General features: G+C 38.9%; 2 protein-coding genes across 3 annotated transcripts; both read right to left on the reverse strand.

Annotated features, from left to right (window-relative positions):
- Positions 1 to 19: 19 nt before the first annotated feature.
- LOC113591735 (uncharacterized) lies at positions 20 to 18592 on the reverse strand. The gene is made up of 17 exons (XM_081701568.1): positions 18335 to 18592; positions 17959 to 18208; positions 17164 to 17268; positions 16482 to 16721; positions 11087 to 11398; positions 10427 to 10759; positions 10250 to 10267; positions 10007 to 10135; positions 9229 to 9275; positions 8792 to 9004; positions 7387 to 7420; positions 5870 to 6166; positions 5438 to 5737; positions 3468 to 3626; positions 3250 to 3339; positions 2932 to 2975; positions 20 to 2471 (listed from the first exon to the last, which is right to left on the reverse strand). The coding sequence occupies exons 1-17, from the start codon at positions 18590 to 18592 to the stop codon at positions 2247 to 2249; spliced, it is 3054 nt and encodes a 1017-aa protein (XP_081557694.1). The 3' UTR covers positions 20 to 2246.
- Positions 18593 to 18843: 251 nt separating this feature from the next.
- Positions 18844 to 20442, reverse strand: LOC113591738 (uncharacterized). Of its 2 annotated transcripts, none has more exons than XM_027032358.3 (5): positions 20354 to 20442; positions 19899 to 20192; positions 19498 to 19821; positions 19074 to 19382; positions 18844 to 18975 (listed from the first exon to the last, which is right to left on the reverse strand). In XM_027032358.3, exons 2-5 carry the CDS (start codon positions 19918 to 19920, stop codon positions 18935 to 18937), a joined length of 696 nt encoding a protein of 231 aa, XP_026888159.3. In that variant the 5' UTR covers positions 19921 to 20192; positions 20354 to 20442; the 3' UTR covers positions 18844 to 18934. The 2 variants fall into 2 exon arrangements, with proteins under 2 accessions (XP_026888159.3, XP_081557548.1); XM_081701422.1 differs by having other exon boundaries at positions 19899 to 20186; positions 20354 to 20436.
- Positions 20443 to 22409: the final 1967 nt, after the last annotated feature.

Below are 22409 nucleotides of genomic sequence, written 5' to 3' on the forward strand. Positions count from 1 at the left end.
TAATAATAATTAATAATTAAAAAACCCCAACCTAAACCTATCAAATACCTCAGTGTTGTGCAGGCAGATTCTGTTTGGAATGTGTGTGGGTAGCGAGAGGTTGCAAGCTGGCATGTATTAATAAAGGCAAAGAAAATAGAGACACTTTCTCTAAGACTAAAGGAGGAGGAGAGCTGGCACAGTGCCAGGCAGCAGCCAAGCAGGTGCCAGCTTGATGACAGAGCAGACAAGGGCAGCCAGCTATGAGAACTCCATACAGGTCCAGCTACAGCGTGGTGGACTGTTAACAGGGGCTGGATGAAGTGATAGTGGGACCTAGAACAAGAAGGAAGACCATTACAAGTGAGCCCTGGAGGTTGTGTGTGTGTATGTGTGTGTGTTAATCCTGGCTGATTCAATGGACTCATTATTGCCTGGAGAGTCTTCCTCACCTGAAGCCTTCCTCAGAATTATGGGCACGTTCAGTGATGATATGTCCCTTATACCAAGCAATGTTGACTGAGATGCTTTTTAATTTTTTTTTCTTATTTTTATATTTCAACTGCCATGAGTAATAAAATCACAACGACCAAAAACAAATTTACACTATTTGTTAACAGAGCATTTTTTCCCCCTGTATCCTTACTTTTCTACAACTAATTCTTAGACTCTATTCATCATGAGTGATATACAACCTTCCAACATTAGAAGCTAGCACAGGCTTCATCACAAACATATCAACCACTGAGACATATCTGATGTTCCTGACATATATAACTCTCATCATATTTACACACTACAAATGCAGGGTTAATTCATTACTTTTTACACATTGGCACTTAAGTACACAGCATAAAAGTATTCTTAGGGTTTACTACATAGTTTTATTATAGTTCTCAGTGACATCTGCACACACTATGAGCACTAACAACTGGAATTGAGTAACATCTCTACTGAGTCAGAACTGACTAGTTGAAGCATTAACATTTTATTTAGCCAACAAGCTAACCGAGGCCAGCACATTTCCACATAACAGTAAGCGTAACGTTACATAATGTCACCTTTTTATTCGACATTTTACATTCTTGTTGGGCCTGCACTTATTCAGACTTATCAGTATGAAAATTATTACCTTCTCTGGGACTCAATCACATCACCTTAGTCTTAGTCAACCACTCACTAGTCTAGAGGGCCTACTCTTGTTCTCAGTCTCCACAATATTTATTCACACAAAATATAATGAAAACTTGGAAAAACCCGCTGTCACGGAACGCTCCCCTCTCCCCGGTCATGTGATACGGCCCGCCACCTGCAGTGGGAGTTTCTTGTTTTGTCTTGATTGTAATCAGGCCTCCATGTTTGCACACACCTGCACCTAGTTAAGTGTCCTGTTTATGTATTTAAACCCCTGTCGGTGTGTGCGTCACCGTCAATTATTGCCCATGTTCATGTCCGTATTCGCCGTTTACGTTATGTGTGCGTCCCACCGTTGTATGCATCTTTCAATAAACGTCTGTCTCCGTCATGGGAGGCTGTGCGTCCTGCTGCCCTGTGGCACTCGGTCCGTTACACCTGCTTGTGACATGAGGAGGCAGAGCAGGATGCGGGGACTAGTCGAGTAAAACAACGAAACGTTTATTGCTACACAAAGACGACTGCGTGGCTAGTAGGCTAACCGAGTTCAAACATCGACAACATACACAGTCAAACACGAGACATATAAACGCATACTAACGATACACAATGAGGAGCAGGTGTGAACACAGGGAGGGCGTGGCCACACGTTTGGGAGGAGGGGCCGTACCGTGACACTGCTTAAGGTAGTTTTGTATGCAAGTAGTAACAGTTAATTGATTCTAGTCTGCACAAGAAAAACTGAAGACAAAAGAACAGAAGTGATTAAATCTAAAATAAAAAAAATATCCACTACTGGCTGCCCATTACAGTGTCTCAAATTACTGTAACCATGGTAATATCGCTGTAACACACTGTATTCTCTTTTAGTCATGAGTGGCTTACTGCTTGTATACAACAATAACAAAAGATGAAGGCAAAATAGGAAGATTCAGTGACACAGCCAGTCACAATTTAGAACTTGAAATACCCATTTTATCACATAAAGCTAAATATGAACAGATCTCAAACTAATCAATTCTTTTGACCTCTTTCCCCCTCCCATATACTGTGATAAGCACAAATTCGAGAAGCATGCTTTTGATCAACACAACCTCACAGCTCGTCTGACCTGCCTGTGACTCTCCGGCTCGTTAGGACTTGGGCTGACTGATGGTGGTGTAAACACAAATCTCTGCTGATGAAGCATTCTGGTCAGAGCTGTCTGGCTTCAGTAGGAAGGTCACTCTGTCATAGTTGAGGCTGTCGGTGGGGTCTCCAGCAGAACCTGAGTTGTCTGTGGTGTCACCAGCAGAGGAGCTTTTGTGTGTTTCTGGTTGATATTTAATCTCCTCATAATCAGCGGTAGTTTGAGCAAGCTGAGGAAAGTGATATTTGAGGGAACAAAATCAGGACAAAAAAAAAAAAAAAAAATAATAATAATAATATATATATATATATATATATATATATATATATATATATATATATATATATATATATATATTTTTTTTTTAAATCTCCTCATAATATATAAAATAAGCCAAGCTTAAACATATGTTCAATAATACTGATAATATTCAATGAATTATGAATTATTATTGAGTGAATTATTGAATGAATTATTAGATGAACTGTGACATTTTACTGATACAAATCATTCACCAAAAGTGGGGGAAAAAGAATTATGACAAGGCTGTAATGATTATTATCTAACTTTAGTACATTACGTAAGGGACTTCCTCTGCTGCTGTATGAATATTATACTGAGAATGGTTGTAAGTTTGAATAGGTTGGTGTCTCAGACACCCACAGACACACCCACACATTGTAACTCACCCCTCTATTATCATCTCCCTGTTGTATATGAGAGAAGCCATGATCTGTGGAGAACAGCACAATGCAGAAATCACTCAAACCCATTTACTCTGTGACATCACCAGGGGGCAATGAAAACACATCTCTTCAGCATCACGTTAGGCAGACATAATGCCCAAGACACGTGAAGCCATATTTTGAGGGAGCTGTTGACTATGCAAATGTTGGTTATTTCTGAGTGAAAAGTAAAGTGGGTGTGTGCACAGCTGTACAGGGTAAATTCTGTGTCAGTGAACTAGAAGTGCATCTGAGTATGTAAGCAAGGAGCAGCATAGTCACCATGTTTCTTTAGTCTTGTTCTGAGAAGCAGTATGATGCCCACCAGCAGCAGAGTCGCCAACACAGATGGGATGATGATCATGGCTACACCTGCAGACACAGATCGAGCCAATCACAGGCCTACTTTACGTGTGTGAAACCAAACACATGCCCACTGGGCAAGCCACCTCAAATTGTACAGGCAAAACAGTAATGATGTTTTCACTTCAGAGTTTTACCTGCTCCTGATAGCCATGATACCGGGGACGAAGACAGTAGCTCCAATGATGATGAAGTCATCACAGAAGTAGACACTGAATCGGGGATGTGGGCTACTCCAACTGTTTTTACCCCATTTCTGCTTGCCCCCATTATTTCACTGAATTCAAATGGCAAATCTAAAAATATCACAAAATGAACCAAATACAGACATCAACTCATGTGCATGCTGAAATACACAAAGTGCAATACATCACTGCATGCTATAAAAGTGATAATATAGCATTATACAAAGAATAATTACTACTCAAAGATATTTTAAGGTGCAATGTAGATAATGTAGTTGTGGATAATGACAATGTATGGAGGGAAGAGACACTGGAAAAAGTAAAATGAATAAGAAACAGTGCATCTGATTGGGTGGGTGGGGTCATCAAGAACTGGATCTTGGGTTATTGATTTAACTGGATGTCTCTGACAGCTCAATGGCTGTTCAGTCATCAGAGGATGGGTTAATCCACAGTTCAGCTCTGTGGCTGTTCAGTCATCAGAGGCTGGGTTAATAGGCCAGCAACAAGCTAAGACCAACATTTTGTTTCTCCTAGTGGCAAAACGTACTGCCTAAACAATCATCAATTTGTGCATTGTGCTACTGAGGTTCATGTGTCCCGTAATCACAGCATGCTAAGGGTACCGGGTGTAGCATCTCAGCGTCCCACTTTTCCTGCATCACCGAGTGTAATTCCAGCATTCAGCATTCAGCAAGAGTAGCCTTCTCCATCTTTCTTCATGACAAGTAGCAGCCTTCTTTCTGGTACGCTTTACCTGCATAGCTCTCTTCTGATTGAACAGTGATGCTGACATTGTGCTCAAGCACATCAGCAGCAGTCTTTTCTGTGCAGCCATTGTTTTTTGCTTCTTCCTCTTGCAAAGCTCATGAACCAGTACTCTGCAAATCTGGCCCAGGATGGCAACTGAACAGCAGGGTTTAGTGTTAATCTACTCTAACACAGAGGACGAGGTAGGGGATTGGCTGCTGAGTGGATAACAAACTGGACATACTTGTATAGCACTTTTTAAAACAGATTAAGATTACATAGAAGAATTAATCTTATTACATGCTGAAGTCTAAAACTGCAGGAAGATCTAACCACAAAAACTATTTCAAAACAAAACTAAATTACATAATGAAATAAAAGAAAATTCATTAAATGAAAGATTACAATTGAACTAAATTTAAAGAAATAAAACAATAATAAATACATTAAGAGAAAGTGGCAAACTGAAACAACAGATTTTACACAGCATATATTAAAGTACATTAAAAGCGGAACAATAATTTACAGTAAATGAAAATTTAAACATAGAACTGAAAACAGAAGTGAAACAGAACAGACTAGAGCAGTTTATTTAAAGACCTTACAGAATAAAAAGGTTTTAATCTCAGATCATCTGGGAGAGAATTGCAGAGTTTGGGGGACTGGAAGCATAAATCAGCCTTGAAGCTCTTTAGTTGGATGTGACACCACCAGCATGATTTTATCAGCTGATCTGAGGGCCCTTGATTGTACACACCTGTGATCCTACTGCTAAGGTGCAGGATGACAAGACCATGAACACTTAAGTTAGCAGTAGCATTTTAAAGTCACTTGTGAATGACAGAGGTAGAGTTAAATCAGGGAAAGCAGAGTCCTATGATACTCCTGTCTTAGTACCAGGAAATAATCCACATACCGACTGATTGTTGTATGTGGATGTGAACAGTGAATCCCCATCATTCAGTTTGATATAGCAGCACATCCACTGGACAACATGCAGACCTGCATATGCTCATAATATATTTATAGAGCCGTGATCATGCCAATTCAAAATGTAGGACGATTAAATTACTATACACGTTTACTGAAGTCACCAGCTTCTCCTTTGGAAAGAGGAAAGGTGTACTACCTAAATGATAAAGTATCAAGTGTGTGTGATACTCAAGTCTTACTTTGAAAAATTTCAAGAACCACAGAGGAAATGAACACATGGTCCTTAGTTGTAGAAGCTCCACACCAATATTTCCCAGAATCTTCCTTTGTCAGGCTAGCAATGGTCACAGTGAAGACTCCAGCAGAAACATCATCAGTCAGAGACAGACGGCCATGTTTAGGCTTCTCTGATGTAACCCTGACCCCTTCATGTACACATTTTGTTTGCTGTCCAGTGCAGAGGAATTTTACAAAATCTCTGAGATCCTGGTTATAGTGGCAGCGAATAGATATGTTTTCACCTAAATGACAAGTCAACTCTGTAATTAGAACCAAAATTAGCAGGTCAGATTAAAGGATGACAGTGGGTATGTTTAACAATTTACCTGCAGTTGGTCTTCACATCTTTGTCAAACATACTTTTACAAAAGAGGTTGCAGATATTTGCTTACCAGGTTTTATGGCTAGCTGGATCTTCACCTGGTAGTTAGTGGAAGACAAGTTGCTGGTTGCTACACACCAGTATATGCCTTCATCCTCTGTGCTCACATTAGTGATGGTGACAATGAAGAAGGTGTTTTTGTCCTGTGTTGAAAATCTGCTATTTTGGACATCTTTAAAGGGGGACTTACAATCACCCTTGCAAATGTACTTAGAGTTCTGCTCATATTCAGACTCAAATGGACATCTGAACTCAACGTCTCCTCCTTCATATGCTGTGTAATTTAGTTCAATTTCATAACTCAGCACTATGTAGAGGAACAAAGGAGATGCGTTTTATTATATATATATATATATATATATATATATATATATATATATATATATATATATATATATATATATATATATCAATGAGAGAGAGAGAGAGATATCACAAAAGCTTAAAATATAGCATTTCAGCATTGTATTTACAGTAGATTTTAAAGTAATGTGTTTTAAAGTAATTAAAAGTTATACAGAAGTTAACATTTGTCACATGGTTGGTTCAAAGGAGAAAGAGGAAGACACAGGGACACATACAGGGACATGCTCACATACAGGGACATGCTCACATACAGGGACATGCACACATACAGGGACATGCTCACATACAGGGACATGCTCACATACAGGGACATGCACACATACAGGGAAATGCACACATACAGGGACATGCACACATACAGGGACATGCTCACATACAGGGACATGCTCACATACAGGGACATGCTCACATACAGGGACATGCACACATACAGGGACATGCTCACATACAGGGACATGCACACATACAGGGACATGCTCACATACAGGGACATGCTCACATACAGGGACATGCACACATACAGGGACATGCTCACATACAGGGACTTGCTCACATACAGGGACATGCACACATACAGGGACATGCTCACATACAGGGACATGCTCACATACAGGGACATGCAGTGACAGCTGGGAAAGTTCTTACCTGGTAAAATCGAAAGGATGAGAATGTGTAGAATTCTAAAGTTAAGGTTTTCTTTAACACTCATTCTTGTTTAAGCAAGTTTTGAAATGATCTTGCATCAGCTATTTGATGGTTATTTCCTTTCACTCTGTCAGACACACACCCCCACCAGCTACTTTTCTGCTTTTCATTCCCCACCCTTTGTCACACTTGTTGAGTAATGTTTGATGTTTATACAGAGGACTTCCTTTGCTGCTACAACTGTAACGTTGAGCGGTAAGGAGGTGGACGCATGTGCAGAGAAGAGCGAGATTTAAGGGCAAATCCAAAATCAGAGTTGTTGTAGTAGTGCAGGGTCATAGAGCCAACACGGAGATCATGGGGATACATGATAAACAAGACAAGGGCCAGGATACACAAAAGCTAGGAAACACAAAGCAAAAGCACACAAAGGCAAACAAGGAAAGCAGGCTAGAACAAAGACTAGGGAAAACTCGGGTCTAAGAAACATGAAGGCTACATGGAGTACAAACTTACTGGTATACAGATATGGGCTTTCAAAACCATTAAGCTAATCAAACACAATGAACCTAACAACCACAATGAACACAAATGCAAAGATTCAAATAAACAATGAACAGCCCAGCCACAGGGCACACGACAGGGTTTAAATACATGAATTTAACAAGACTAGAAACAAGAGAAATTGTGTGGAAAATCAAATGAGGGGCAGAGAAAACTAAACTACGGAATGGAACTAAAATACACAAGACAGGGAAACCATGGACCATGGAAGCTGGGAGAAACTAATCATGACAACAATAATATCATTGCTATAGATCATGAAAACCTGACAATAATTCAATTGAACTGAATGCAGTTTATATATTTCCTCTCATGTTTTTCAATTCACATGAAAATCAGATCCCAGATTGTAATAGTTGCACTTTTTGAATAACTGCAAGACCAGATCACAGCTCAGGGATTCTGAGAAATACTTTTATTATCAAAGACTGTTTGTAATTAATCTTTAGAACAGGGCTTACTGCACTGAATAAACATGCAAAATTAAACGGCTGGCAGACACTTCACATTGAACTCTAATGTTTTAAGAGCATGAGCGCCCTCTAAGGGACAAAACCTGATATTTACAACTGTGAGACCAAAACATGCTACACTGTTTTTCAATTCACATGAAAATCAGATCCCAGATTGTAATACACTGGTACACGTGATGTTTAGGCCCAGAGGAAGAGAAGGCAGTCAGCACATGTTTCACATCATCTGGTTAGTCACTGTATAGCAGGATCAGTTCTTTCTTACACTTTAACACTGAATGGTTGTTGAAGTGATTTTAGATCATTCTGCATGTGTCAAATAAAGACATATATGCCACTCCAGTATACAGCAGCTGTGTTGAAGCTGATTCTCCTTTATTTGTGCCATTACAACACTCCCATAATTTGCATATCTGACCTAATACACTACGCTGTACTTCCTCAGGGGATACATATTTATTGCTAGCGTAGTCTGCAGTCTAGTTCTACCTCTACGTTATGCACATATTTTGTATTTATTAGCCATGCACCCACTGCCTTTGTGTTTTTGACTATTGTCTTTGACTATTGTTCTATTGTTTTTTTTTAAATAATTTTTAAAATAACTGCAGTAGAGAAGTAGTCTGTAGTAGTCTGACAGTAGTCTGACAGTGTTTCTTTATACTGTACAACCCTGTATTGGTATAATGTCAATAAAGATTAATTGAATTTAAATAACTAAATACCTCGCTCTGATCTCTCATTCTTTTCCTTACTCTGAATAACTTTTATACAAACACAAACTAACAGTCCTATCACACATTCTGAAAGGGCTTTATTCATGGTATGTGAAGTACAGAAAGAGATCAAAGGTCAGGATTATCAGACAGGTGGAGGTCTCACACTCCATGGTGCACTGTGGCATACACTGCAGGGACGTCTGTTGTGGGCAGGGGCTGTAGAACTAACGAGTAGAAATCAAGTGCAGGCTCTGCAGGTCTGTTAGCAGCATTAGGAGAGGTGGGAGGAGCCTTGGGTTTCTGGGCGGTGGCATAAACTGTTGTGGATGTGGCCTGTGTGTAGTCTGGAACCTCCTCATAATACGGACGATGTTGAATCTGAGGGGGGAGAGGTATTGTGTGTGCAAATGTACCAAAACATGATCTTCTCCCAAAGTACACTACAGTGTTTCCAGATGACTGTACAGAGAAATGCAGTGATCTGGAAAATGAGGAAAACATCCCTGATTTACAGGCTGCCGAATTACAATGAGGTGGAAGAGGGACTCTCTCACATGCACATACACACATACACATACGTATGTGAACACATGCAGACTGACCTCATGATTGTTTACTGTGTTTCTTCTATTTGATGGGAAAGTAGAACCTGTTGAGTGCAAAAGGTCATGTGATCAGTGGAGGTCCAGCTAATTACCACAAAAATTCCTAGAATTATAGATTGTAAAATAAATCTTTCCTAGTAGTTGGTGACAGATTCCATTTTGATTAGGTAGCTTACACTAGATTTATTCTTTATTTAAATAGAAACATATATTAATGATAAACCCTGTTGGTGTATAGTTAAAGACCACAGTAAGAGACTATCTGATCCCAGTGCTGAATTAACTCATGCAATATTTCTTTAGGTCCAGCTAGACTCCAATATACATAATGAGTTAATTAAACACTGGAGTTTTGTTAACAAACCTGCTTTTCTTCAGTGATCCAGTTCTGAACTGAGGACCACTGTTGACTGGAAATGTTTTGGATCGTGGACCACTCTTAACCCTGCAGTGACACGGCTGTGGCTAATACCACCAGCGCAGTGCCCCCTGCAGGACACTATGAGAAAGCGCCGTAGGTGTGTTGAGAAACTCAGTAGAGGACGGCTGACAAATTATATGTGACAGCAATGGTCTAAAGATTGTTTTACACGTTTATAAAGTGGATGGTGAGTCTATGTGCAAGTAGATGTTATATGTTAAATGTCATGAACATTTTCCAGATAACAGTGAGGAAAAGCCCCCTTCACCACCCTAAAACAAGATATTTTTATAAAGGGTCAAAGTTGTTTTTATTTTATTCCTTTGGAAAAAAAGAGGAGTGAGTGACTGTTACCTCGTGTTTTATGGCATTTCAGTTTGTAGACCATCAGTACAGATCCTCCGATCAGCAGCAGAGTCACACACACGCACACAGTGATGATGAAAAATCTGAGCGGTGAGCTGCCTGGAGATGTGGGAAACACTGCAACAAACACGTGACACACGTGAGATTCAGACCGAATATACAACCTACAGACAAACCAAATCACACCTTTAGCACAAACACATTATATATGAAAAAAAATTACTTTCTTACCAGGGAAGCTTGCTGTTGCTTGATATTAATATCAGTGAAGAAATCATGAAATGAATAAATACAATGTATTAATGAGGTTTCAGGTGGCATTACAACCTTATATGCTGGTCAAAGTCATTCAAAACGTTGGGATGAAAATGCAACTTTAGTAACTTCATAAAAGCAGTAGGTTCTCACATGTGACGTGGAGCTGTATTTCACTGAAGACAGGAAAGTATAGGGTCACAGATTCCCTTTGTCTCTGAGCGCCACACAGGTAAAGTCCTCCATCCTCCACTGTCACATCACTGATTCCCACACTAAACATGTTTGCTTGTGTGTGTTCCAAAAGGGAAAACTTCTGTTTCCCTTCTGGTTGTTGGACAGCAGGAATGACTGCACGGATGCTGTGATTATCCACTCTGAACACATACTTGATATCACTTTTATACTTCTCTGGGTGTGTACAGTTCAGCGTAATGTTCTTTCCTTGGTGAGCTGTTTGTGTGAGTAACTGTCCACAGCAAGGATCTGCCATGCAAACAAAACGAGTCAGTGAGTAATTTATTTGTTTTAAAGAAATTAGACAGAGAAAGCCCTTTAATGTTCAGAGATCAGCTACCAAAAGCAAAATTGTCCCCCAGCTGAGCTCATCAGGCCTACTTACTGGCTTGTGCTAATGAGCAAAGCCAGACAGTTGGAACAAAATTCTGGACAGTAAGAACATGAACTCTGCCACTCCAGGACTCTCCTGATCAGACCTTCTCACAATCCACATGTGCTATGAAGGGTCTGAGAAATCAGACACAGAACATTCAGTGAATGATGTCAGTGGAAATCCAGTATAAAGTCTCTCACCTTCTTTCACACTGAGTGTCACATCTGAACTCGAGGCTCCTTCTACTCCAAACCTGTAGGTTCCAGCATCCTGCTTACTTATGTTTCTTATTAACACACTGTAGAATCCAGTCTTAGTATCATCCACAGCTATGAATTTTATTTCATCAGCCCACATGTTCACCATCTGGGGAATTATTTTATCTGTGCATTTGCTTTGAGCTATCTTGCAAAACTGTTTTGTGTGATTCATGTACTTAAGGATATCATAATGCCAGTTGATTATGACACTTCCTCCTGTGTAGCCAATCACATCTGCACAGTGTACACGACCTGCCAATAAAAATGCAGTTCCTCTTTTAGAGTCTTGTGATCTGAAGCAAGGGCTTCATATCATCCACAAAAACAATTATGTTATGATCATTAAAAAAACAAAAAATTAAATAAATAGGGGCAGTTCTAAATAGGGTGAAACTATGACCATGTCACACACTCATAATAAATTAAACTTCCCTCTTTTAGAATAATCTGATCTGTAGCTGTAGTTGTATTTGTGGCTTCCTATCACTCACAATACAGTTAGGTTGCCAAAAATAATCCATGACAATTCTTTTTACAATTAAAGCACAAAATAAACTGGAACTATGAGATGGACCTATGAACCATGTCACACACACTCATAATAAATTAAACTATGTGCTGGACCTATGAACCATGTCACACACACTCATAATAAATTAAACTATGTGCTGGGCCTATGAACCATGTCACACACACTCATAATAAATTAAACTATGTGCTGGACCTATGAACCATGTCACACACACTCATAATAAATTAAACTATGCGCTGGACCTATGAACCATGCCACACACTCACAATGAAGGAAACATACTGTAAAAGCGTTTGAGGAGAGTTGAACTTCTGACCTGAGAAGAGCCAGAAACTGAAGATGAGGAGGAGCTTCATAATTATGTCATTGGATTTATTCCGTTCATCAGTTTGTGCTCTGAAAGGACCGAAGACTTCTGTTCAGTTTTCCCCCTCACTTTCTAAGAGGTGGTAGTACTTCTCTCGTCCTCTCTGTTATACTCTCTCCCCCAAACCGCAATTCTTCCTGTCTGTAGTTCATCCACTCTGTCACTCTCTCTTCCTCTAACTCCACTTCCTCCTGTCTGTGGTCACTTCTCTCTTGTGTGGTTCAACAAAGCTGGGCTCAAAAATAGCAAGTGCTGTTGAATTGGATGACTGGACAAGACTCTTTGAAAGTTGGCCAAAATTAGTAAACATTGACCCGACATTTTTATCCAAAGCAACTTACAGCTATGACTGAGTACAACTCAACCAGTTGAGGCTTAAGGGCCTTGCTCAGGGGCCTAACAGTGGCAACTTGGCAGTGATTGGGCTTGAACCAGCAACCTACTACCACTGCCTGTGGCAAAGTTACATGTGTCCATGCATCACATTCAGATACAGCTAAGACTGGGACACTAATCAGACCATGTCAGCTTTTATGTTTCTTAAATGCAAAATCATTTGAGCTCATCACTTTTTGAATAACTGCAAGACCAGATCACAGCTCAGGGATTCTGAGAAATACTTTTATTATCAAAGACTGTTTGTAATTTATCTTTAGAACAGGGCTTACTGCACTGAATAAACATGCAAAATTAAACGCCTGGCAGACACTTCACATTGAACTCTAATGTTTTAAGAGCATGAGCACCCTCTAAGGGACAAAACCTGATATTTACAATTGTGAGACCAAAACATGCTACACTGTTTTTCAATTCACATGAAAATCAGATCCCAGATTGTAATAGTCTGCAGTCTTGTTCTACCTCTACGTTATGCACATATTTTGTATTTATTAGCCATGCACCCACTGTCTTTGTGTTTTTGACTATTGTCTTTGACTACTGTTCTATTAATTTTTTTTAATCATTTTAAAAATAACTGCAGTAGAGAAGTAGTCTGTAGTAGTCTGACAGTAGTCTGACAGTGTTTCATTATACTGTACAACCCTGTATTGGTATAATGTCACTAAAGATGAATTGAATTTAAACAACTAAATACCTCGCTCTGATCTCTCATTCTTTTCCTTTCTCTGAATGATCTAAACACAAAATAACTTTTATACTAACACGAACTAATAGTCCTATCACACATTCTGAAAGGGCTTTATTCATGGTATGTGAAGTACAGAAAGAGATCAAAGGTCAGGATTATCAGACAGGTGGAGGTCTCACACTCCATGGTGCACTGTGGCATACAATGCAGGGATGTCTGTTATGGGCAGGGGCTGTAGAACTAACGAGTAGAAATCAAGTGCAGGCTCTGCAGGTCTGTTAGCAGCATTAGGAGAGGTGGGAGGAGCCTTGGGTTTCTGGGCGGTGGCATAAACTGTTGTGGATGTGGCCTGTGTGTAGTCTGGAACCTCCTCATAATACGGATGATGTTGAGGGGGGGGAGAGGTATTGTGTGTGCAAATGTACTAAAACATGATCTTCTCCCAAAGTACACTACATGCACTGCAAGCTGCATGTAAATTTCCTTCAGGCACTCTCTGGTCCCAGTCTCTCCTCTTCCTCGTTGTCTTCCTCTTCCTCACATGCCTAGGGTTTGTCTAGTGTGCAACAATTACCAGTTGTGTTCTATATGAAAGCTAATTCAGGTGGAAAAATGCTGTGATCTAAGTACTATTTACCTTATTAAGAAACTATTGCTTATGTTATGAACAATAATATTATAACAGTAGACTACAATACTACCTAGCCATCACCTTGCCATGAAACAATTATAAAACATGTAATCACAGTATGAAGAGTATTTAGTCTATTAATTGATTAACTCTGATGTGTTATGCCATTCATAAAACAGAACGGTCTTGCACCGTACTTATTATTTTTAAGGATATATAAATTTAGCTAACTGATAAGCTAACATTCAGCCACCAGAGGGAGGCACAGAGCAGCTCCTCTGTAATTAAAATTCATCCAAGGCACATGCCTTTGCTTCTGCTTAAGAGACGCTTTCCAACAGTCTCTCCAACGGTCTCTCGACCTTTCTCTCTTTGGTGTAGTTATGTGACAAAGACCTTTGCGTTTATTCTCAGGTCTCCGCTCCTTGAGCTTCTTATTTATTCGTGGAATTACAATTACAATTACAACGTGTGTGTGTGTACGTGCACGCATGCATATGTGTTTGTGTGTGTATGTATCTATGTATGTGATTGTTAGATTACAAACCGCTTAGTGATGAACTACATTTTAAATTATGAAGATGCAAATCTGAATTTTATGTTTTAGCTAAATTTGTGAGCTGCAGGACAAGTATACTTTGGGCTAAAAGCACAGAGAGCCAAAAATAATTAAATATAGTATATTCAACATGCAAACAGCACATTCAACAACAGAATAAACAATGCAGTCCAGTAAGTTAGAGTCACATAATAATGCCAGAATGTAGCTAATACTGAACTGTTCTGCTGTGGTTGGTTGTTTCTGGCCGCACTTGAGCTACTAATTAACAAGAAGCTTAGCTTGGTCCTAATTGTAACGCTTGGTGGCCCGAGTGCCGAAGGGCGAGGGGCAGGACGCACAGACTTCCTCGACAAGGACGAACATTTAATTGAAACATAAACACAACGGCACTCACACGTATTACAAACAAACATGAAACGATTAACAATAAACAGACACGATAAACAGGAATACTTGTAGTAACGACGACGCTAACATTTAACATTAATACGCCACATTAACAACAACCAACGACGCTGCACACCCTGACGTGGATTTAAATACACATAGACAAACGAGGTACAAGTGTGTGCAGGCGTGGCCACAAACGAGGGTCCTCCTACTGCAAGTAGCTGGCCAAACCACGTGCCTCGCGGGAGGCGAGTGTTCCGTGACACTAATGTTAATCCAGCTAATTAGACCTTATTTATAAATGTTTAATTAGACCTTACTAATGAATGGTTAATTAGACCTTATTTATGAATGGTTAATTAGACCTTACTTATAAATGTTTAATTAGACTTTACGTATGAATAGTTAATTAGACCTTACTTATGAATGGTTAATTAGACCTTACTTATGAATTGTTAATTAGATCTTACTTATGAATCATTAATTACATCTTAATTATATATATTTTAATTAGATCTTACTTGTACTTGTAATATGACTGTCAGGCTATCCATGGTTGTCAGCTAGCTAAAAGTAATAAAATGCAGCATATACATATTAACAAAGCAGCAGTTTCAAACTGCTAATATTTACTATGCCAAGATTGGAAGAGATAAATCTGTGTTTTGGCAAGGATTATAAATATTATATTTTATTATTTTATTTCTTCTGTTTATTAAATTACATTAAACATTTCCTATATGTGTACATGTGGGCCCTAGAGGCCAGAGGTCCATTCACTCTTGATAGTTCACTTACAAGCATTTATGTGACTAGTTACTGCAAAAAAAACCAAAAAAACAAAACTGTATCTGAGCAAAAACAAATTCCAAATTAAGCATTAAACCCTGTAACATGAATGTAGAATTTCATCTATCTGGTTCTGCATCAGTAGGTTAAACACTACAAGTTCCAGACAATCATAATAACAAGCCAGTGACCAATCATGTTATGGATTTCAGATTCTGTGAGAGCATCTCACTCCTCAATACCTATTTTCTCCAAGTCCCAACCACGGAGTAAAGACAAAGGTTAAGTATGTACAGTGAATTTAGCAAGCAGCAGGTCATTCCAGCAGAGGGCGATGTCTGAGAGTGGCATATTCACAGAAGAGTAGTAGTAGAAATTAAGTTATTCCAGCCTTGTGTGGTGTTTGAGAGTGGCATATTCTGTAGCAGATTCTTCCTCCCTGAAGGTGACTGTTGGATTACTGGGAGAATCTGGATTACTCTGGAAAATCACGGTGGTGTAAGTGGGGCCTTGGTCTTTGGGTGGTTGAACCAAAATACATAAAAATACAAACAAATAGAAATAGCTCCTTCTCTCCTCACAGGAATGTGGGTTCAAGCAAAATTGCGCCCCCTTCAGAGAGCATGAGTGGTTCATTTTTGAGCAAGTAGACAATAATTAGACTGCTTCTGTAGGCCTCCCAGATGCTAGATTTCAACTCAGCTAACTGAAATCTCATGGACAGTGTGGAGGTGAGAATACCTCCCACCACCATCAACACCAAATGCTAGAATGTCTTGATTATGAATCGTCATACTTGCTCTGCACATTGTGGGCTAACAGGCCAATAGCTGATGTACAAGCTGCATTCACCCAGTGGTTTAGGCAAAATGGGGTCACAAAGTACTACAAACTACAGGAATTTATAGGATATAAAAAACCTCATTATAATGCATATGGCTTACGTATGTTGCTTACTGTGTTGTGTAAATTACCTGCATCCTCATGAGGGATGTTAGCAGGAAATGAGGCATTCATGTAAACAGCACTGTGTGTGGCAGGAACGTATGTGTGGTGTTTAACCTCCCCATAGTCACAGGCAGAAGAGGGAACCTGAAAGGGAACAACTAACACTCTCATATACATGTGACTGTGCAGACACACACGCACACAATATACCCACATAATCACTTCATCCGTGTTTGTCCTCTTTGTGCTGTCTGAAGAAGTGGAGCCTATGGAACACAAAGTCACATGATACGTCTAAATGATCCTTTTTTTATCAGTTCACAAACAGTTTTCCTCAACTAGACAAATGTTAGGTAACTTAGGTACCTTAATTTAACTTCACGTCTTCTCATTGTCACTGGAGTTTAATAGAATATGGTAGGCTAGCCATTGCTATGGTTACCCACACTACAACAGGAAAAAGATACAACCAGACCAATAATCCATCAGTGAGAAGCGACTTCAAATGGATCTTTGCTGTTTCTGGCTTGCTCTAAAAACAATCATGCCCCATATAAATAAACAAATAAGTAATAAATACATAAATAAACCTTTTGGAGTATTTTATACTTATCCACTTTCATTTTGCTAAACAACAAGGAGACTACATAACATCCAGTTGTCCAGTTTTATCAATAGTGTAGATTATATGTAGAGTTTGAAGGGTACCTTGTTTTTTGAAGTTTCTCAGCTTGTACAGTGTCAGTGTCAATCCTCCAATCAGCAACAGAATCACACAGATGCACACAGGGATGACGACAGAGGAAACTGCAGCTGAGAGAAACCGAGTTAAGACTTAAAGAACAGGCCCAGAACTCATATTTACAGTCACTGGGGGCGGTGGCGGTGGGGTGGGTGGGGGGTTGGTATGGTCTTCTAAAGCTGACGGAGGGGGGCCGAGAAGGGGAACATAAATGTAAAAATATAATACACTTTTTAAAAGGGCCTCTCCCCTGCCTTTTGCAGTGGGGCCCCAGAATTTTTACTACACCACAATTTGCATTATATTTAAATTAAAGCTATGAAAATGGCTGACATATTTGTTTTTGTTTTTTTTTTCTTCTTGTAGTGGCTGATTTAATGGTATGTTGACCATCAACCACATGACCCACAGTGCCGATGTGCACAGCTGTGTCATTTGCACTTCTGCTTTTCTTAAACTCAGATAGTTACCAGCATTCAGAGAACACTTATTTTCTCCCCTCTGTTCTAGTTTTCTTTGGTCTTTGCATCTGCTATATTTTATATATCTTTCTTAGAGTTCAAAAGTACTTAAAGTCAATTACAGCAAGTGTTGTTCAAATTGTTCAAGTATCATATGCTAAGTTGTAAGAGTTCCTGGTAAGTTATTGAGAGTAACAGTCAAGCTGACTATCCTCAATGAAAACTTTCTCTTTAACTTTTTTTTTTTAATAGCAAGCATGCCAAATATTATTCTTTAACAAAAAGTGAAAAGGTTCCTACTCTTTGTAACTTGTAGATGTACTTTAGTGTAGATGTAGGATCCATAGCTCTTCTCCACACACCAGTATATCCCAGAATCCTCCTCTCTCAGGTCAGAGATGGTCACAGTGAAGATTCCAGCAGATGCATAATCAGTCAGAGAGAGTCGTCCATTTCTGGTTTTCTCTGATGACACTTCGCCTCCATCTTTGTCACGGCTGGAGAGCTCCCCCATGCAGAAGAATGTTTCTTGGTGTTTTGCAGATTCTCTCTGATCAATTTTATACACGTTAACGTTAAAATGCACGTTAAAATAGTCTCAACTCCACTCACAAAAAGCACTGGAAAGCAATTTTGACATCACATGTAACATGGAAACAGATTATGTACTATATCAAATTATATGAATATAGAGATCTTTACTACCTTGTTTTAGGATTATCTGCATTTCGGTAGAGAGATAATACATCACCACTCCTCCACTGTTCACTCCACACCAGTATTTCCCAGCATCCTCTGCAGTTACTCCACTGATGATTATTCTAAAAGCAGTGGCCATGATGTCATCATCCAAAGACAGCCGGTCTGTCTTGGTTGATCCTTGATTGATCCTTGCATAGCCTGAGTTTGAAATTTCTGCTGCTCTGTAATGCATTCATCTTCCTTACAGAAATGCTTTATGCTTTGTTTATACTTTGACTCATAAGGACATTTGATCTGAACCACATCACCTTCATACTCTATGATTTTGCTGGCTAGAACCAGGAAGGAACTGGTCTCTGCTCCACACCAGTACACTCCTGCGTCACTGAGGCTCAGATTCCTGATGTCAACTTTGAAGACTCCTGCTTGGCTGTGGTCGGATAAGGAGTGTTTCCCTGCAGCTGTGGATGCACTGATATCTCGGCAGATGTGATCCTCGTCCTCTTTGCACACATGATTTGGTGTTGCTCCATATGCTGACGGAAACTCACAGGTTATGCTGACAGTCTCACCGCTATAACCAGCATCTGAGGTAATCTTCCCCCAACAAGAAATCTATAGGATACAAATATAAAAATATCTTATTCAAATGATGGACTGACTATAGCTTTAGGTTTAGATACAGTTATAATCACCGGGAGACTTTTTCTTACCTCCTTTTACCTCTATTTTTACTTCTGTGTACTGATCATTAAACTGAGACTCATCCACTCCACACCTGTAATTCTTCTCTGACGGGTCTTTGATGAAAACCATCAAGGATCCTCCACTGGTGTCGTCGTACAGAGAAAAAACCCTGTTTTTATGCCATTCATCTGGAACCTTAGTGAACATTTTCTCTGCACATTCCCCATGGGATTCCTTACAGATGAACTTGGATTTGGATCTATCTGTAGACTGTTTGCATCTTATAATGGCACGATCTCCTGGGCAGACTGTGACTCTGGCTGACCCCACTTTATCTATCAATTAAAATGCTCATTTTGTAATTCTACATTAACAACTAAGGTCTTTGTAGTAAAAATAATAAATATGGAATGTACAGGTTTCAAAAGTGCTGGGGTTTGTGCTACTTACCTGTTACATGTAGCTGGACAGTTGTGAGTGTGGAGATGTAGCTGATGTGGATGTACACTCCACATAAATAAACTCCTCCATCTACCTCAGCCAAATTATGGATGCTCACAATGAACACATTTGAGTGTGTGTCATCATAAATGGAGAATGAATTATTTTCATATGACTGTCCAGCATGAACATAAATCACCTCATCAGTTGAGTGGCCTTTTAGTTTATACAAATATTTCCGTTTGGTTTTATACTCCTCTGGGTAGCCACAGTAGATGGATACTGACTCTTTCAGAAAGCCAGTCATTGTCCATGATTTCACACAACAAGTATCTATCAATCATAAAAAACAGGTCATTTTACAAGTGAATGTGATGACCCAATACACTATTTTATTTACTATTTCTTACCAGTAAGAACTTCCAAGTTCATATCCTTATCCAACCAGTATGAATATCTAAATCGGTACTGTCCAGCATCCTGTAGATTCAGCTCTCTGATCAACAGTGTGAAGTATCCTTTCCTGTTTTTATACAGTGATAACTTCCTCTCATAAACAGTGTCATTTTGGGTGTCAAAATCTATTTTATATTTGCATTGGTCATATTCTGCCAACTTGCAAATATATATTGGGCTCGTATAACTCAAAAACACAACGACACTTCATCCTGAGTGGCCAGTAACATGAAAGCAGTCCACTGCACCTGCCAATCAAAAGGAACCATGTCACCCATATCAGTAATGTAAAAAGGATTGTAGTAGGTTACATACAAAAATCTAACTTTATCTATTTATCTAATAGTGTTAATAGTGTTAAACTGGTATATTTTGTTACAGACATTACACAAGGACAGAATAATCTGACCTGAAATCAGACAGAGGGTGGTGACGAGAAGGATCTTCATCATGAAACCAGCTTCACTGATGCTCGTCTTCCGCACTCTCTGAGGTTTTTGTTGCGATTATTCATCTGTACATGTTTATTTGTTCTTTTTCTGTCTCACTTCCTCTGTGGTTCCTCGTTCCTCTGAAGCGTTGAGTTTTACAGGCCACTCTTACAGTTTTACAGTGAATTTCCAAATGTCCAAATTCATAATTAAATATGAATTAAATAGCGCTCTCTATATGTATGATTCACAGTTACACAAATTACAGAGAGGAACAAGGCATAATATTTAAAGCCCGTTGCGGTCGACTAAACAAACAAACAAACAAACAAACAAACAAACAAACAAACAAGAAAGACAGTTAATCAGTACAGTCATTTAAAAACAATCCCAGCTTGTCTGATCCCTATAAAATAACACTGTAACAATACCATACTCTTATAATTACATACATATAATTACATACAAACATAACTGTCTGTGACTGTATGCTTTTATTTGACAGTTTTGCTTTACTCAGTTGCAGGAACACATGGAGATCATGGAATGCCATGTTAATTGGTTAGTTTACTGTAACTGTGCTATTCATTGCAGACATTATATTACACATTTTCTGATCTCATGATAAACTTTAAGATGTTTTATCTAACATGATCAGACCTGATTTAAATTTTCAAATGTTGCAATATGTGCTGTACTTAAATATATGTGATTTGTATACTGCCATACTCTTTGCAAAGAAAGCTGGCTAAGTACAGAGGAATAATTATATCTTCATTTTAACAACAGATTATTAGATTTTTTAGGATCAATAATAGATGTCAATGTTCTATATAATACAGAGTTGCAAACTCAGACTCATTTTAATGTGTTTCTGCTGTTTTCTGCCTGTTTTTCTGATTGGAGTATGAAAGGAGTGTCAGCATTGGCATGTCTGGATCTGTTAGTCTTGGTTCTGCACCATGACTCTGGGTCTGTTATTAAGGAATATTACATGAATTATTTTGTCCTTTATTTTGTTACAATTCCCAATGGACACTGTTGTCTTTTTCAAATGTAGTTTGACACGTGGACAGATTTGAAGAAAACAATTGTATTCTTGTTTGTTTATTTTTGCTTTTTTTTAAACAGTAGGAGCTGCACTGTTATAGACATTAATGTTTATTTCATCACTCGAGTTTAATTTACTTACTGTTTTATTTGTACCTGACTGTTTACTGATGAAGGCAGAGTCTGAAAAAAGAGGAAACACCCATAATACAGGTCTATTAAGTGATACTATTTCAGATTAATTTCCACTAGAGGGAACAGTCGACAGTCGAAAACTGTAGCATAACATAGACCTAGAAGTAATCTGTAAAATTGTACCTGTATCTGTATTTCAGTGCATGTGTGAGAGTTACAGTAGTATGGTTAAATGTTTGGAAGATATTTCTGAATTAGGATGCTTGGATGTGTCCACGTTGTTACCCTCAGGTGCCTGGGTAGAAATTCTGAGCAGCACAGAGGACATGGAGTCAGTATGCAGTCAAAAGTGCTCCAGTTTACTGTGGAGTGACATGAGTTATTTATAGCCAGACTGTGTTTGTGACAAAAAGAGGGAATACAGGCTGAGAGCAGGCAGCAACTGTAAAAACAACATATAATTAGAATCACTAACATTGACTAACATTAATATTATATGCTGTGCAATATCTGTTTTTTCAATTTGCCCCTTTCTGTTAATGTACCTTTCATTATTTTTTTGCTTTAGTTCTTTAAATTGAGTTCAGTTTTAGTTATGAATATGAGGATTACTGGGGAGAATCTGGATTCTTCTGGAAAATTAGGGTGGTGTAAGTAGCGCCGTGATCTTTAGGTGGTTGTACTGTAAAGTGGAGATGTCTATCAGGACTGTTAGTGGGTGGTCATGACCTCAAAGGTCCAGCAATTTGTGAGCCAGAATGGTGGAGAACCTGAGAATGAACAAAAACATAATCAATTCACTTATAAATGTGGGCATAGACTCTAAGTAAACACGTCTTACTCTGTGTC

Source organism: Electrophorus electricus, chromosome 18 (assembly GCF_041902795.1).
Source record: "Electrophorus electricus isolate QZ-2024a chromosome 18, ASM4190279v1, whole genome shotgun sequence".
NCBI classification, from domain to species: Eukaryota; Metazoa; Chordata; class Actinopteri; order Gymnotiformes; family Gymnotidae; genus Electrophorus; species Electrophorus electricus.